The 14989-nt window shown below is 36.7% G+C and overlaps 1 protein-coding gene across 4 annotated transcripts in view; it reads right to left on the reverse strand.

The window, feature by feature from the left end:
• Nucleotides 1-424: 424 nt before the first annotated feature.
• The window catches only part of LOC140668574 (insulin receptor), a 65508-nt gene continuing 50943 nt past the window's right edge, over nt 425-14989 (reverse strand). For 3 of the 4 annotated variants that reach the window (XM_072897727.1, XM_072897728.1, XM_072897729.1), the window contains 7 exons: nt 10211-10604; nt 9077-9569; nt 7250-7676; nt 6144-6306; nt 5779-5956; nt 4998-5157; nt 425-4914 (listed from right to left, as the gene is read on the reverse strand). In XM_072897727.1, the coding sequence (XP_072753828.1) occupies nt 1846-4914; nt 4998-5157; nt 5779-5956; nt 6144-6306; nt 7250-7676; nt 9077-9345 (4266 nt within the window). In that variant the 5' untranslated portion in view covers nt 9346-9569; nt 10211-10604 and the 3' untranslated portion in view covers nt 425-1845. The remainder of the gene's footprint in view (nt 4915-4997; nt 5158-5778; nt 5957-6143; nt 6307-7249; nt 7677-9076; nt 9570-10210; nt 10605-14989) is intronic. The other variant, XM_072897730.1, reaches the window with a different exon arrangement.

Genomic DNA, 14989 nt, shown 5'->3' on the forward strand with positions numbered 1-14989 from the left:
GTAAATACGTCTAATAAAATGCAAATATTTGATGTAAACTTATGTTTCGTATCCACGAATAGAACACGCGGCCAGGAGGAATTCCGCAAAGAAATGAAAACTAAAGTACAGAGTAGAATATAGAATATTGATAGGATCCGTCATAGTAATCTCAACATATTGCGTTTCTTTCTATTACCTAGTTTGTCGTTACTATCTACTGATTGTTTACGTCATCCAATTCCATATCTGCAGGAGATCCGAGGCTAAAAACATTCTCCAGGTTCATATAATTTCATGCCGTACAGAAAACTTAAACATGTGATCTGACCGACACCCCTGATTTACATCCCCGCTCGTCACCCTCCTCCTTCCTTCCTCCCCTCTCCCCCCACTCTCTCTCTCTCTCTCTCTCTCTCTCTCTCTCTCTCTCTCTCTCTCTCTCTCTCTCTCTCTCTCTCTCTCTGCCGGTCTATGCTAAAATTCTTCTATCTTAAAGACTGCGAATTGTAGAGATTGTAGACACGCTCTTATTGCAATAATTATCTACGAGGTACCCGCGCTTTTGCGAGGGAGAAACTTGTAACTTTATTTACACTTGCGAGGGTAAAGTTTGTCTTTTCCTTTTTTTTTTTTAAACTCTCGATAAATTAATTACGGGGGCTATGCGCGTATATATTGCATTCAGTTCTATTAACTTACTATACGATAACTGTTTGTAATTAGAGTAATTATTTACAACCTTGAGATTATACATCGTAATAACGTCTCATGCTACGGATACGCGTGCGACAAGGAACTCTGGTTTGCGTAAATCATTCTTCCGCTGTGTGTGTGTGTGTGTGTGTGTGTGTGTGTGTGTATGTGTGTGTGTGCGCGTGTGTGTGTACCTTCAATTAATCCTGAAACAGCATTTCTCGAAACGATCAGGAGCGGAGCTATGATAATAATAAACTCGTAACAAGATCAATAATTAACATGTACATCGTGTTTATCGTCGTGCGATAAATCGTGCGTGCATTTACATTCAAAATTCTCTTCACGCTGATTGAATATGCATTGATATATATTTCATATTTATATCTGATATTGCAATAAAAAGAAAGCATATTCAGATTCTGGTCGACATTTGTAGCCACGTTATTATTAATATTCAGTCAATCGAGAATGGAATGAAAATCTAATTCTTGATTATTCCGGATCATATTATCTGGTATCAAAAGAGTGCGAAAGAATAAAATCCTCTTAATAATAGAGAGAGAAATGCTGACAAAAAAAAAATATCTTTTGAACAAATTCCGTGATTATGTTAAAGTACGATGTTCGGAAATAGGTGCTTCAGGACTTGTATACAAAGGACATTGAAAAAAGTAACTCTGAAAGGAATGAACAGTCATGACAATGGCAAAAGGATTCAGAGCTTCCGGGCGTGTTTAAGAGAAAGAAAACACGGATCTGTGAAGCTGCAGTTTTCAGTAGGCTATTCAAGATAGAAACACTACGCGCCTACAAATCTTTATCTAATTGTCCGATGGCCTAGTTTATATTTTACGAACACAACATCATCTTTCCCGAGGTCTCCTCGCATTGCTATTCACCGTCAAGATCTAATTACGTTTGGTCCGCAACGAGAGAAGGACACGAAGCTTTTGTTGCCGCATTAGCGAACAAACGACTTGGTAACATTTTTTTTTCTCGTCCAACAATCTCGTCAGGACCACTCGCGGATTGCCCTGAGTATTTGTTTGTACATTAATATCTACAGATTTTTCCGCAGATCTTGTGATCAACGAGGGCATCAAGCAGCTTATCTTTCTCTCGTGCTTAGATTTTCTCGCTTATAATTAATATATAACTCGTCTAATCTCATCGATCAAGCGGAACGTCCTCGAAGTTAGTTACATTACCAAAATGCTGGAAACCGTTCTTGAAGATCCGCCCACGACTGGTGCCCGCCTTCATCTGATCCAGTAGCGTCACATTGTCCTCAAAGTCTTTCACCCACCTAGCAGTCTCGTGACCCCAGTGGAATCGAATCGGCGCGGCGTTGTGGTAGACCTTTTTGACGCCGAGACTGCGAATCTCGATCCCCTCGTCCGAGTGGTAGAAGGACTTCTCGCAGAAGTCCTGATTTAGAAACGGTTCCAACTCGGCAACAATCTCCATGAAGGTAGGCCGTTCGCTTGGCCGCCACTTGAAGCACTTCTCCATGATCTTCTGTACGATCTCGGGACAGTTACGCGGTATGTTTAGCATACCTTTGCGCAACACATGATGCAGCACCTCCTCGTTCGAGAAGCCCTGATATGGTATTTCGGCGAGGGTGAGTATCTCGTACAGAACGACACCGAACGACCACACGTCCGAATCGGACGTAAACACACCGTCGGAAAGATTCTCCGGTGCCATCCAACGTATCGGTAGCAAACCCTTCTTGCCGATCTTGTAGTAATCGGTCTCGTAAATGTCTCTTGCCATGCCGAAATCTCCGATCTTGCAAACGAGATCCTTCGACACCATGCAGTTGCGCGCGGCCAGATCGCGATGAACAAATTTCTTCGATTCGAGATAGGCCATACCGTCGGCGATTTCCGCCGCCATTCTCATTATCCTGGACGGATCGGGTACCATTTGAGTATCACGTATCCTACGTAGATACGTTTTCAAATCGCCATTCTCCATAAGCTCCATGATGACGAATGGCGGATTACCCATGGAGACCACGCCTAGCAATTTGATGATGTGCCATGTCGAAAAGTTTTTCATGACTGAGGCCTCGTTCAAGAACTCGTTCTTTTCTCGCTGGCTGGCGTTCTCGGAGATCGTCTTGATGGCCACCTGCACAGTTCCGTCCAAATAACCTCGATATACCATGCCGAAATTACCCAGTCCAAGTTCTTCCAGGATCTCGACGTTTTCCCTGGGCACTTCCCAGCTGTCGATGACGTACCTAGTCTCCGTAATGTAATCTGGATTCACACTGGCTATCAAGCGTTCCTGTGTTCGCCTCTTCTGGTGACTCTTGACAAGAAACGTTATCGTAGTCCCGCTGATGACTATCACAACTATGGTCAGTAACGTTGCCAGCATTATCTGATTCTTGTCCGAGAAACCGACGGAGAAGTAAGTCACGTTTGTGAAGGCGCCATCGCCCGCCAACGACGTGGAGCGCATTCTCAGACTGTACCTACCTGGACTTAGGTTCCTGATATAATGATTGTTATATCTTTCTTTGCGCTCCGTGTATGGTATGCATTCGGTACTTTTCTTTGCATCCTTCACATTCAAATTCGTATATTCGATGGTATAGGAGACAGTGAATGCGTTTGGGTCCTTGACCGACTCCCAGGCGACCTCGACTATTGTCTCGTTCGAAACGTGGACTTTCACATTGTGAATGTCGTCCGCGTTCGCCCGCTTCTTAGTTCGAGCATTCGCGTACTGAATGGACGAACACATCGGCGTATCACCATCCACCTTCACACCACATGCGGCGATCGTGATGGTGTACAAAGAATAGTGACGTAATTTCTTCAAGTGATACGAATTATTTCCAGCAGTGACATTGTATATAAACCCTTCGTTGTCCATATGATTGATCGCGATATTGCCCGTAGTGGTTGAAGAAACGTTTGTTGCTTTCTGTCTCTCCTGCGTAGAGGAGGACAAGTTATTTGTCAGATCGTAAAATTTACTATCCGGCGAGTTGTAGACATTGAAAACGCAATAGTCCTTCCAACCAGGTGACAAGTAACTAATGGTCATATTTACATGGCAAAATATCTCAAACTGCTTCGAAGTCGCGAGTTTCGCGTTCGTGTCTTTGGAGCAGCAGGAATTAGGATTCGAGATGAGCGGGGTCTTAATCGTTACTTCGTGTATCTCTTCCTTCTCGGTTTCGCTAACCAAGGTGTCGGTACAATAATCTCGGGAAGCGATTAGTTCCTTGTCGTCTGGCTGAATCGTACCGGAGATCATATAGTAACCTATAGGACCGTTCGGATACACTGGCGGGGCCCACTTGAGCAAAATGTCGCTGTCACTTATTACGGTCGTGCTTACGTTCGTCGGCACTGACGGTATCGCGCTCTTCGTGCGGAAGAAGATAATCTCCGATTGACCCACCGGACTTATAAAAGAATTCTTATTCCTTGCAGTGAATGTTTTCACATATGCGGCGTATTTGGTGTACGGCTTCAAATTTGTGATATGCTTCGAAACGGTCGAGTTCCAACTAGATGTACCAACATCTACTGTCTGCCATGTGTTATTACCGCAGGCATTCGCCTCGTACATTACGTTCTCGTTCTCAGTTTCTATGTAATTCAATAGATAATTGAGCAGCTGCTGGCCTTCCGATGGCTTGTAGCTGTCCCAGCTCAAAACTACGGAATCTGCATCCCGCTTCTTTACTGTGATATTTATGTTAACAATGTTGCAGGCCACTTTGTCACCATTCGATTCCGGTTGTACTTCGAGATCTGTGAAATTAGTGATGTTCACCGTTTTGCCGAATTGTTCTATCTTGGAGAGACAGAGTTTGGGATTATAATGGAAGAATAGTCTGCCTCTTTCTATTGTTATCTTTTGAGACGGTGGGAAGAGCGAGGAGAGATTTGGATTGTCCAAGACTACGAAACTCGCGTTATTAATGTCCAAAATTTCGCCCTTAATCACCTTGAGTTTCTTGAAGAAATCCAATGACGTAATCGGAAAGGAATGCGTTATTTTCACATACTCGGTTATCTCTTCGATTAAACCGAACGCGTCTGCCAATTCGTTCATTATATTCGGATTCCCGTTTCTGATTTGAAATTCTAGGGCACCCTTAACCACCGTTATCCCACGAAAACTCTGAGCGTCTGAAATGTGACGTATAATAGCGCCGCTTCCGATCTTACGGCACTGGCCTTTACAAACTCGACAGGTTGTTGCCTGTAATGCAAAATCAAGAAAAGAAAAATTAAGAAAAAAAAGAATTCGCGAAACATACGTAATAAAATGTAACTGTATCATACATTCTTTTCGTCGACATCATCCTCGAAACCATCAGGACATTGAGTGACGCAGGAACCGTTGAAAGGCCGCCATGTTTCGTCTGTTTTCGAAAATCTTCTGTACTGATTCATCTTCTGGCATTCTTCCTTGCTGATACAGCGCCTTGACAGATATGCGTATCTGCCAACAGAAAAATCCGTGTTACAGTAGCACAACAGATCTTGCTACTGCGAGAGATAGAACATATTATGTGTGTCATACAAAACTTTAAATTCTTCTTCACTGACATTATATGCGAAAACTGAGCGCGAGAGTATAAGATACAACGTATAATATGCTTTGTAAGCAAATTTCGAGATATTTTATGCAAAACTTGGAACTAAAATCTTGACAAGAATTTAATTCAGTGTCTCTTTCTGCGTATTTTATTTATTTTCAATTAGTTACCTCGGAAACTTTTTTCCAAATCGAATCAATTGTAATACAATTTTAATTTTTAATTATCGCAGATATTCGAAGAGTTGCAGAGAAAAAGAAGGCAATCGAGTAATTTTTCGAATTTTAAGGAAGTAGTCAGTTGACTACTTCCTTAAAAAAAAATTTAATAAGAAAATGATTTAGGATAATCTCCGGGATAATTTACACAATTTAAATTAGAAATTAATCTATAGATTTATTACGCGACCTCTATATGTTTGTATTATATTTGTATATAAAATACAAGATATAAGAGAGAGTATATATAAAGTTAAGTTTTTCTGCATCACACATCGCAATTGCATTTTTACAAAAATTACTTACAAATTAGGCGGACAACTTTCAATGCATCTTCCGTTGTGTCGGTAATGCTTGCATACGTAGCATTCGGCGTCGCTCGAACCATAACACTTTCCAAGGCATTGCTCATGACATTGTGACCTTTCTAGCAACTGGCAGTGTTGGGCGGTCCAGCAATAACCGCCACGACACTGAGAGCATCCTATAGTAAAATAATGAGTATTCTATAGTAAAATGAAAGTATCTTATAGTAAAATAATATTAAAATCTTTTCTTGTGCATCGCATAACATAATCTTTAATTTTCTCTGATTATATTTGACATTTTCATTATATATTACATATAAAAGAAAAAGAAAAAAAAAAAAAAAAAATTTAATCATCTATCACCTTTCGTGTGCGGGCAATTCTGTTCATTTCTGTTGTCTTTAATAAAATTCTCGCCGGCCGGCACGATGAGGCTCCAATTTAAAGTATTCGTGAAGCAGAGAGCGGGATTCTTCTCGATGCGTACACCGCCCCGGGAGATCTTCGTCAGACTCGTGAGACCGATCTGTGAAAAAGTTTCGTAGAATTGTAAGTCAAAGGTCGAACAGCCGGTTAATTTGATTGACTGATTAACGTCACTTGACCCAAACCATTTAACGGGGTCCTATAGCAACAGATTGGACCATACACCTTCGAACTGACTGGACTTGATTCGGCGTGGGAATGAACGATCGCGATATGGATTCTACGTGACGAACGAGCGTCACGTGCGCACGTACGAATAAAAATCCTAACGTTCGCGCGATGTGAAAAATTGCAGTCCCACAATACCGTTTGTCATGGAGTGTCAGTATAAAATACAATGAACTAGCAATCGGACATCGAAAGCTCTTATAATCCTTCCACGGTTAGATTTTTGTAGAATAAGATAATAAATATATATTTTTAAATCCCAACTTAATAATCATTTATGTTAAAATTAACTAGTATAAAGCAAAATGTTAAAGATATTGATAATTGATTAAAAAAATATTAATTTAATTCATTTATTAATGAGAAAGAAAAATCTCTTTGAAAAATAAAAAAATAACAAGTGTGTAATCGATCGTAAGTAAACATATGAAATATATTTTCTATATTTCAAAGATATAAAAAATATAATATTCTATAGATTAATAATTAAAAATTAAATATTAAAGAACATTTAAATTTGCGCAAAGAATCCAAGAAAAAGTTACTAACATTATAACACTATTTAAAATACATGCTAAATTATTAATTCTGGTAATAGGATCTGTGTTAGATTCATGTTCTAAATGGTCCTAAAACGGTAAACATAAAAAAAGTAGAATAGCGCGAAGAAGTTTAGAACAATATAATTTGTTTAAAATTTTGCTTTAAGAGCTATTTCCTTATTAAAGAAGAGAGGAAAGTGACAAAGTTAAACGGGGGGGAAAAAAATAAGAAAATAAAACGAAGACCAAAAAAGCACAGGGCGAAAATCTTACCTCCTGCAAGTTCTTCATCTCGTAAATCATGAAGGCGTAATCCGTGAGGAGTATATCGCCCCGGATGACCTCGAGATTTGGAAAAAGTTTGCTGAGGCTCTTCAGACCGTCCACGCGATACAGAAGAAAGTAGCCGGTGATCTCTCGCAGTTCCGGGAAACTGACATTCTCGAAATCCGCCTCGGTATTGTTCTCGATCAACACGATCTGAAGGAAACCCTCGATCACGCGGCAATCTTTCAATATCGAGAAGAAGTCAACGTTGTTCCTGATATCTATGCTCTGACAAATGCCATCCGCGATAGTCACGTTCTTGTATCGCCGTCCCTTCTCGCGTCCCACCTCTTCGCTTGATTTCATATGTGATTTGGGAAGATTCGACGACTGACTAGACTGCTGATTGTTTTTGAACCCGACATCCGTAGATCTGGAACAATTGAGTTTTCATTAATTACAGTAGATAACGAATTTGTCGATTCTCTCTTCAATTTCTTTTTACTGTATTTCACGAACTTCGAGTTTTGTCGATTCTCTGAGCAAACTTTGAACTTTATCGAGATTCTATCATTCTTTCTGTAACTCTGTATTGTTATATTAAACCGCAGACTTCTATATATCTATCTAGATCGCTAACAGGAAAGGGCAGTCAATTTACAATTGGGCAGAATATATAGATTGAATTAATATTTACTCTGCGTCGTATTTCAATTTGCTGACAAGTTATTAAAATATAAGCTATTTTCATTTGAACAGACAAGTATTGATTGATAGTTATAAACAAGTATTGATTCACATTCTGAACTGATATTCTGCTGCCATTAATGCAGTAATAATATTCTGCCCAATTATAAATGGCTGCCCTGGTTTCACCTTTAGTAAGATCATTGTTCGCGGTCTAGTATAATGTATAGAAGTCTGTGTATTAAACTCTTGAATATCAGCTATCGATCAATGTTCCGCGAAATTGTGATGTTGATGTTGAAATTTTTGTCAAAAACTGATTTTTTTTAAATAACTTGATAGTCGCAACTTGACATAAATGATAATTTTCACGCACACTTAATAAAATAAAATAAAATAAAATAAAATAAAATACACGTATTTCATTTTTTGTTAAATTTTTAAAAAACATAAAAGTGCTCTTTTACTCAAAAAATGTTAAAATAAATACATTCCGTACAGGTTTAAAAGGATTACTTGCATTTAAATGAACTTGCTTTTTGTGCGCGATGAATCACCCGTTCAACCAAGTAAAATTAGCGAGGCGTTTAAAAGCCGTTAATTACTTTAATAAGATCAAAGAGAATTTCAATGGCGACAGGAGTGCAGAGAATCTCGCCGTGTCGCCATCTCAACGAGATATATATATATATATATATATATATATATATATATATATATATATATACATTAATATACACGTAATAATTAATCTAAAGGAATTTATTGACTAAAATAAAATTTCACTTATATAGCGTTAATCATCATATTCAAATAAATTCCAAGGTACCTAGAGTTATGAAATCTATCAGATACTTTACGCGTCTGTTTCAAGAAACAATTTCTGCATGCGCGGCATCTTTCGCCGTTTCGAAAATTTGCATACGGGATATCACGTATAATATCTCTGATTACGAAAGAATTCGCTGATATATCGAATAACGCGAAAATACAGTTTGGCTCTAAAAAATCAAGTAGATCGTTCACAAGTTAAATCATTAATTCATTTAATATCGATATATATACCTATATATTTTTTCAAAGAAATATATACAATTAATATAATAATATTTATAATATATATGTGCATACATTTTCAACACATACCTGGAGTTGTCGATCGCTCTGTTGTTTCTATAGGCCAGTTTGTCTGAGAAGTCAGGATTGTATCCCATGGCCGAGCTCCGATCATAGTTTAACTCTTCGGAATACTCCTCCCTCGTCCTGTCCGCGTTATCAGGATCGTACTTGCCCTTAGCGCTTTTATCCCGGTGCTTCGTGGTCGACTTGAGCCACCTTTTCTCCTGGCAGAGCGCCAGGCCCACCACCGTAACGCACAGCAGAACGATCGGCAGCAACGACTTCCTCGTCCTCATCTCCCTGTCTCATTGAAAACACCGCGCGCTCGGATCTAACCGTTGAACGTTCCCGAGTCTTATCCCCACGTGTCGTCGCCCCGACCACCACTTTTCCTCCTCTTATGATTGATCGACGATTGATCGTCGACTCTGCGAGCCTGTCCCTCTCCTCCGCTTACTTTCTTCCCCACCCCCGGAGCCTAGATCGTCTAATTATACTTTTCCCGGACTTCACGGGAGAACTGCAAAATAGACCGTAGCTTCTATTAATGTTTAAAGAAAGTTCATTTGAAACTACATATAATTTAATAGTAAGTGGTTATTATATTCAAATTTACTCTATCTTGATGACATTTTAACTCATGATAAAATGAGAGAACGATACGCAATGAATAAAATATTATTCAAGATATCCATATAAGAGGAAACAAATATTCTCACAGTTATTATTATTAGTAATTATAATTAGGAGAGAATAAGCGTGAAGGAATAAATGTTTGCAAGTTCTGTAGTAATTGAACTTTTTAACTCGCGAGTGCTATTAGAAGTTAAAATGTTCAGATAATTTATAAAGGGTCAAGGAAGAAAATTTTTTGTTTGTGCAAAAAAATGCTACTTTTATAACTTGCAATTTGTGACATTGGTAATAAAGAGTATAAATCTAAGATACAAAATGAAAAGAGAAAATCTCTTATTTGTAAGATTATTCTGTGATATATTCAAGAAGGCTCGTTAAAACTGCATATTTAATATCTTCCCAAGAGATGCGCAATAAAGCGGCAGCATTCGTGAACATTCCGTTTTACTTGAGATAATATACACACAAATACTAAATACAATGCTAAATACACACAACGAAACCATTATTTCCTGTCTCGTGTACCTGCGGATTAAACGATTGAATGGCCGAGAGAGCTCGCAGCCGCGAGAAAAACACTCCGAGTTATTCCGCGCTCCTGTTCTCCTCCCTCGTAATCGATCGATCGTCCCAGCGTTTGTCCCAGGCTCGCGTAACCCTCTCCGATTCCTCTCCTCCCGTGCGGACGCGCTCGTTCTCCGGGTGACCGGATTTCGAACGTTATTTCCTTCCTTCCGATCGGGAATCAGAAATCCTTAAGAGTCCGCGCGAGCGAGTCCTCTCGATCGCGTAGCAACGTAGGAATGCACCGCGAAATGTTTCGGAATCTGATTGGCGTCGAAAATGCCTTCAGAGTACCTTTTTGTTGAAGATGAAGTACTTTTTAGCCTTCATAATTACGCCGTCGCGCCGAAATTATCTGTCGAACAAAAAACGGAACGTAACGTTTAAGCTTTTATAAGAATTTAAAATTGTTTAATTTTTTTTTTTCTTTCTTAATTCAGATAAAATAGATTATATATTAGGAGAAATAAAATTGAAATTTAAAGCTTAAATTCGTGATTCTATGAAAAGCATAATTTAAAAAATTATGTAAAAGATAGAATTTATATTTTAAAAATCTGTGGATATTGACTGCGTTTTAAAATAGCTAATACTCTGTTTTAAAACAGTGTAATGCACTTTGCATGCAATGCGAATGTTTCGTGTTACGTTGGAATGACGAACTTTTGTCTACCGCAATAATAACCACAGCCTGCGTTGATAATTGTTACAATAATTATAATAATTATGTACAAATTGGCTTTTCAAAAATTCTTCAAAAAGTTAGAAATACATTTTTAAATAAAAAAATTGTTTCTTTTGATTATTAATATAAAAAATTCTTTGAATTTTTTATATTTATATAATAAATATATTTCCCTTATTTCACTTTGATATGAATATTTTCAATATAAGTGTATGCAATATGTATACTTAGTGGTTCTAACAGACTTTATATACTTATATACACCACTATGCTTAATTTAATTAAGTAAATTTGCATAAGGTATTTAAGAGAGAATATTTACGCGTATACCCACTAATTAAGACTATATAAAAACATACCGTTCTAAACTAATTCACAAATTAATATGACAATGTCAAGCTCAACTAAAGACTCTCGATATCATTTTTGGGCGACGTTTTTTGCTCGGTACTGTTTGCTATTGAGTATATGAATCTTAATTAATAAAATCTTTAAACAAAAATTAAAAATATTGCTTATTTCTTTTACTTAGTCAGAAAAATGAACAGTATTTAAAATTTCATTAAAATACAAAAGTACAATTTTCTTTGAAAATAATAAGATGTGTAATAAGTAAACAAAATAATCTTAATTAAATTTAGAAAATTTGTGTTTGCGTGAATACAACTAGGATAAAATTAATTACATACAGTAGCATGTGATATAACTGTGATATAACTAATTATAATCAATTCAAAACGTGTATAATACATACGTAATACAACTGATATAATTAATTGTAACATTTTCATATCTTTACTGTGACGGTTTTAATAAAACAATTAAAATTGCTAATGATACGTAATTTCTATAGAAATTCATTGTATCGAAAGTAAATATATGATATATGTATTTTAATCAAATACATATTGATATAAGATATTCTTAATGTGAACTTTTTTATGTATTAATTCATAATTTTATTACGATTCTAATAAAATTCTGAACCTGTATGTGTGTGCGTGCGTGCGTGCGTGTGTGTAAAAATATAATTAACAGAATTCATATTTATTTATGAAATTATTGTCTCATATCTCTCAAGCAAAAATCCCATTAATTTGAATCTAGATTTTCACATTATTTATATAAATGTATAATAAAAAATGCAATCAGGTGTTGATCTTTTTCAGAACTAATTTATTACCGAATCTAATAATATCGTGAAAGAGGGAGGGGAGGAAGGGAGAGAAAGAGAGAAGGAAAGAAATAAAGTTTATCTTCGCAAAATCCAGTCCAATGCTTATGATTACGAAGCGTGTCACTGCATAAGATGGCATCATCCTATGTAAATACTTATTCGCGAATATGTTTATATAATTTTATTGCAAGTATAGTACGGGTCAAAAGTAGGTACCATCATTTCAAGTCATCATTCAAAAAAAAAGTTACTGGAAACGTAAATGAATGAATGTTTGTTTATTTTTTTTCCCTTAGCTATAGTTTTATTCGTGTATTCATAAAATTATTAACGCAAAATGAAAGCAATATAATTTAGTAATATTTATTTATGGTTTTTTGTGCATTAAACAACTTTTCTGAATAAGTGAATATTTCTATAAATGCAATATTTTGATCGGTAGTGTAAATACATTCGTATACACTCGCTTTGTATTTAATTAGAGCAAAGTAAATCAATTCGCTTCGGATGTCGCGCCGGACACTCAAATGTGTTTGCTAATTAAAGCTAGGCAAATTTGTACTCATTCGAGATTTTCTGGGCGGAGTTTTTCTCGTCAGCAAAGCAATGAGAAGCTGGAAAAGGAGCGTGTGTATTTTATTCTCATAAAATTATAATCTTGAATAAAAAAAAAAGCAATAAAATCGATGTAATAATGTGAAACTCGGCTAAAATTGAGGGCTTAAGTTTTATTAGACTAATTTACATACAAAGCGATTCTAAAACAAGCTTCTAAAGGCAAGATGTGTTCTTTGATGAGTCTTTGACGAGACCATAAACTTTGGAGTCGATCTTTCCTTATCATCCTTAATTATCTTTTGTCTCTCACGATCTTTCAATTTGCAACATTATATATTGTAGAGAGAAAGAGCAGCTATAAAGCCTCACAGACTGTAAGATTCTGTTAAAGTAAAGTTTATATTTAAACTTTAAACTTAAGGCAAGAACAATATTTTGTTATAGTCTTGCGAAGCTTAATTGTCGAAAATCTTTTATTTTTTACTACTTCGTTTATAGGGAGAATGTTTTTTTTGCATTACCGTTAAGAAAATTCGATTTTAAAATGATTAAAAAGAAATACGATGAACAAGGTTCGGCGACTTAAATCACCCTGTAAATCCTAAGTTTTGGACTTGTTTTTCTTATTTATCGTACTTTTCATCAGCTTTTCCTTCTTTTACGCCATTCATTGCTCAGCAATACCAGATATCTACCATCTTGGATTACGACGTCAGCAAGGAAATTCGCGCTCGCAGAGTTTCTGAAAATTTATGTCTAAGAAAAACTATTCTTCCATTTTGTGGTTGTCAGTGAAGCCAGCTTTACGAAAAAATTATCATAAACTTTGCTGTTTTATTAACATATCGTATCAATGTAAAAATTGCAGTTACGACGTTGAATTTTCACAAGGGTTTCGACGGCATTTCGTCGCTCGGTTGCATTTTATTAACCCACTTTATGGAACCTAAAGATGATTTCCCTAAGTAGAAGTTATTTGCGCAAGCTTTATGCGAGAATGGTATGTATTATTCGCGTATTTCTGTCGTGAGTTAAGGCCGTTGGCTGTACATCAGTATTCTACCTTAGCCATCTTGGGTTTCGAGACGTCAAGAGCATAGAGAGACCGCAGGTTTGAAAGTTATTTCGGATTTCAGAGAGCTTCGACAGCTGCTGTCATTATTCGCGGTTTTACGCGATATTCCGTCGTCGGATCCGCGATGAGGTTTATGCCGCGTTTCAAGAGTTTGCTTGATTGAAGTGACACGGCTTCGTCGACAAGAAATGATTTACGTCGACATAAAGACTCGTCGGCGCGAATCTCCACTCGCCTCTGACGTCATAATCCAATACCAGTCGATGTAGGTAGATGGATGCGTAGGCGTAGACCCTTAACGCAAATTCTCGTTTAAAATCAGCAAGATTCTACCTACACCCACCGAAAATAACAGTGTCGTCGACCATTTCCGTTGTACGCGCGAATATCTTAATTTGTTGTATAAATATTGCGATAACGATCGAAGCGAGAAGATAACAGGCTAGGGAGGGAACAAGGATCGGAAAGGAAAAAGGATAGAAGGGAATCTCGGCGCGGCGCCATCGTACTCAGTCGATTAAAAGCCGGATACACGTACGATAAAATACGAGAACTTGTTCTACGATAAACGTATACTTGGGAAGCGGAAGAATGCGCGTCCGTAAACTTATTATTTTCTTCTTCTTCTTTTTTTTTTCTTTTTTTTTTCTTTTTTTTTCAAAGAGAAGAAGTCCGGAATTATGAAAAATGCAATTGTCACGATAAGTACATGCGCATAAATTTAGTCAGTTTTAAACTTAGCGTGTTCCAAGGTAATATTATAGCTCCTCGTTGCGTTCGTTTAAGTAAATGGTTTGCGCTTTAAATGATACAGATCGTCCGTGTAAAATTACAATGATTTTTCGATCATGAAAACTTCAAGCGTTATGCTGATCTTCAATTAATCATATTTGAGAGCTCTACTTCAGTCACGTTTCATTCTTCGCATTACATATATGTATGTATATAAAATTCTGGAGATTTTTCTTGTATAAATGGAAAAATCAAATAATGATAATAAAAATGTACAAGTACATTTGAATTAACAATACTAAATTACTGATCGTAATAATATATATGTTGATTAGTTGTTTTTAGATAAGAACAAATAAAAATACGTGCTTTTAAATTTCTTTTTGAATTTGTAAAAAAGAAAGAAAAGTTATATGGCTTAATCTAAATAATTAAATAACCTGCGACCTAAATCTAACTCTAAAAAACTAAACGAGTGTTAAACGAGAGAGAAATAATCTCAAACGATTAATC

The sequence above is a fragment of the Anoplolepis gracilipes genome, chromosome 8 (genome assembly GCF_047496725.1).
Source record: "Anoplolepis gracilipes chromosome 8, ASM4749672v1, whole genome shotgun sequence".
In the NCBI taxonomy this organism is placed as follows: Eukaryota; Metazoa; Arthropoda; class Insecta; order Hymenoptera; family Formicidae; genus Anoplolepis; species Anoplolepis gracilipes.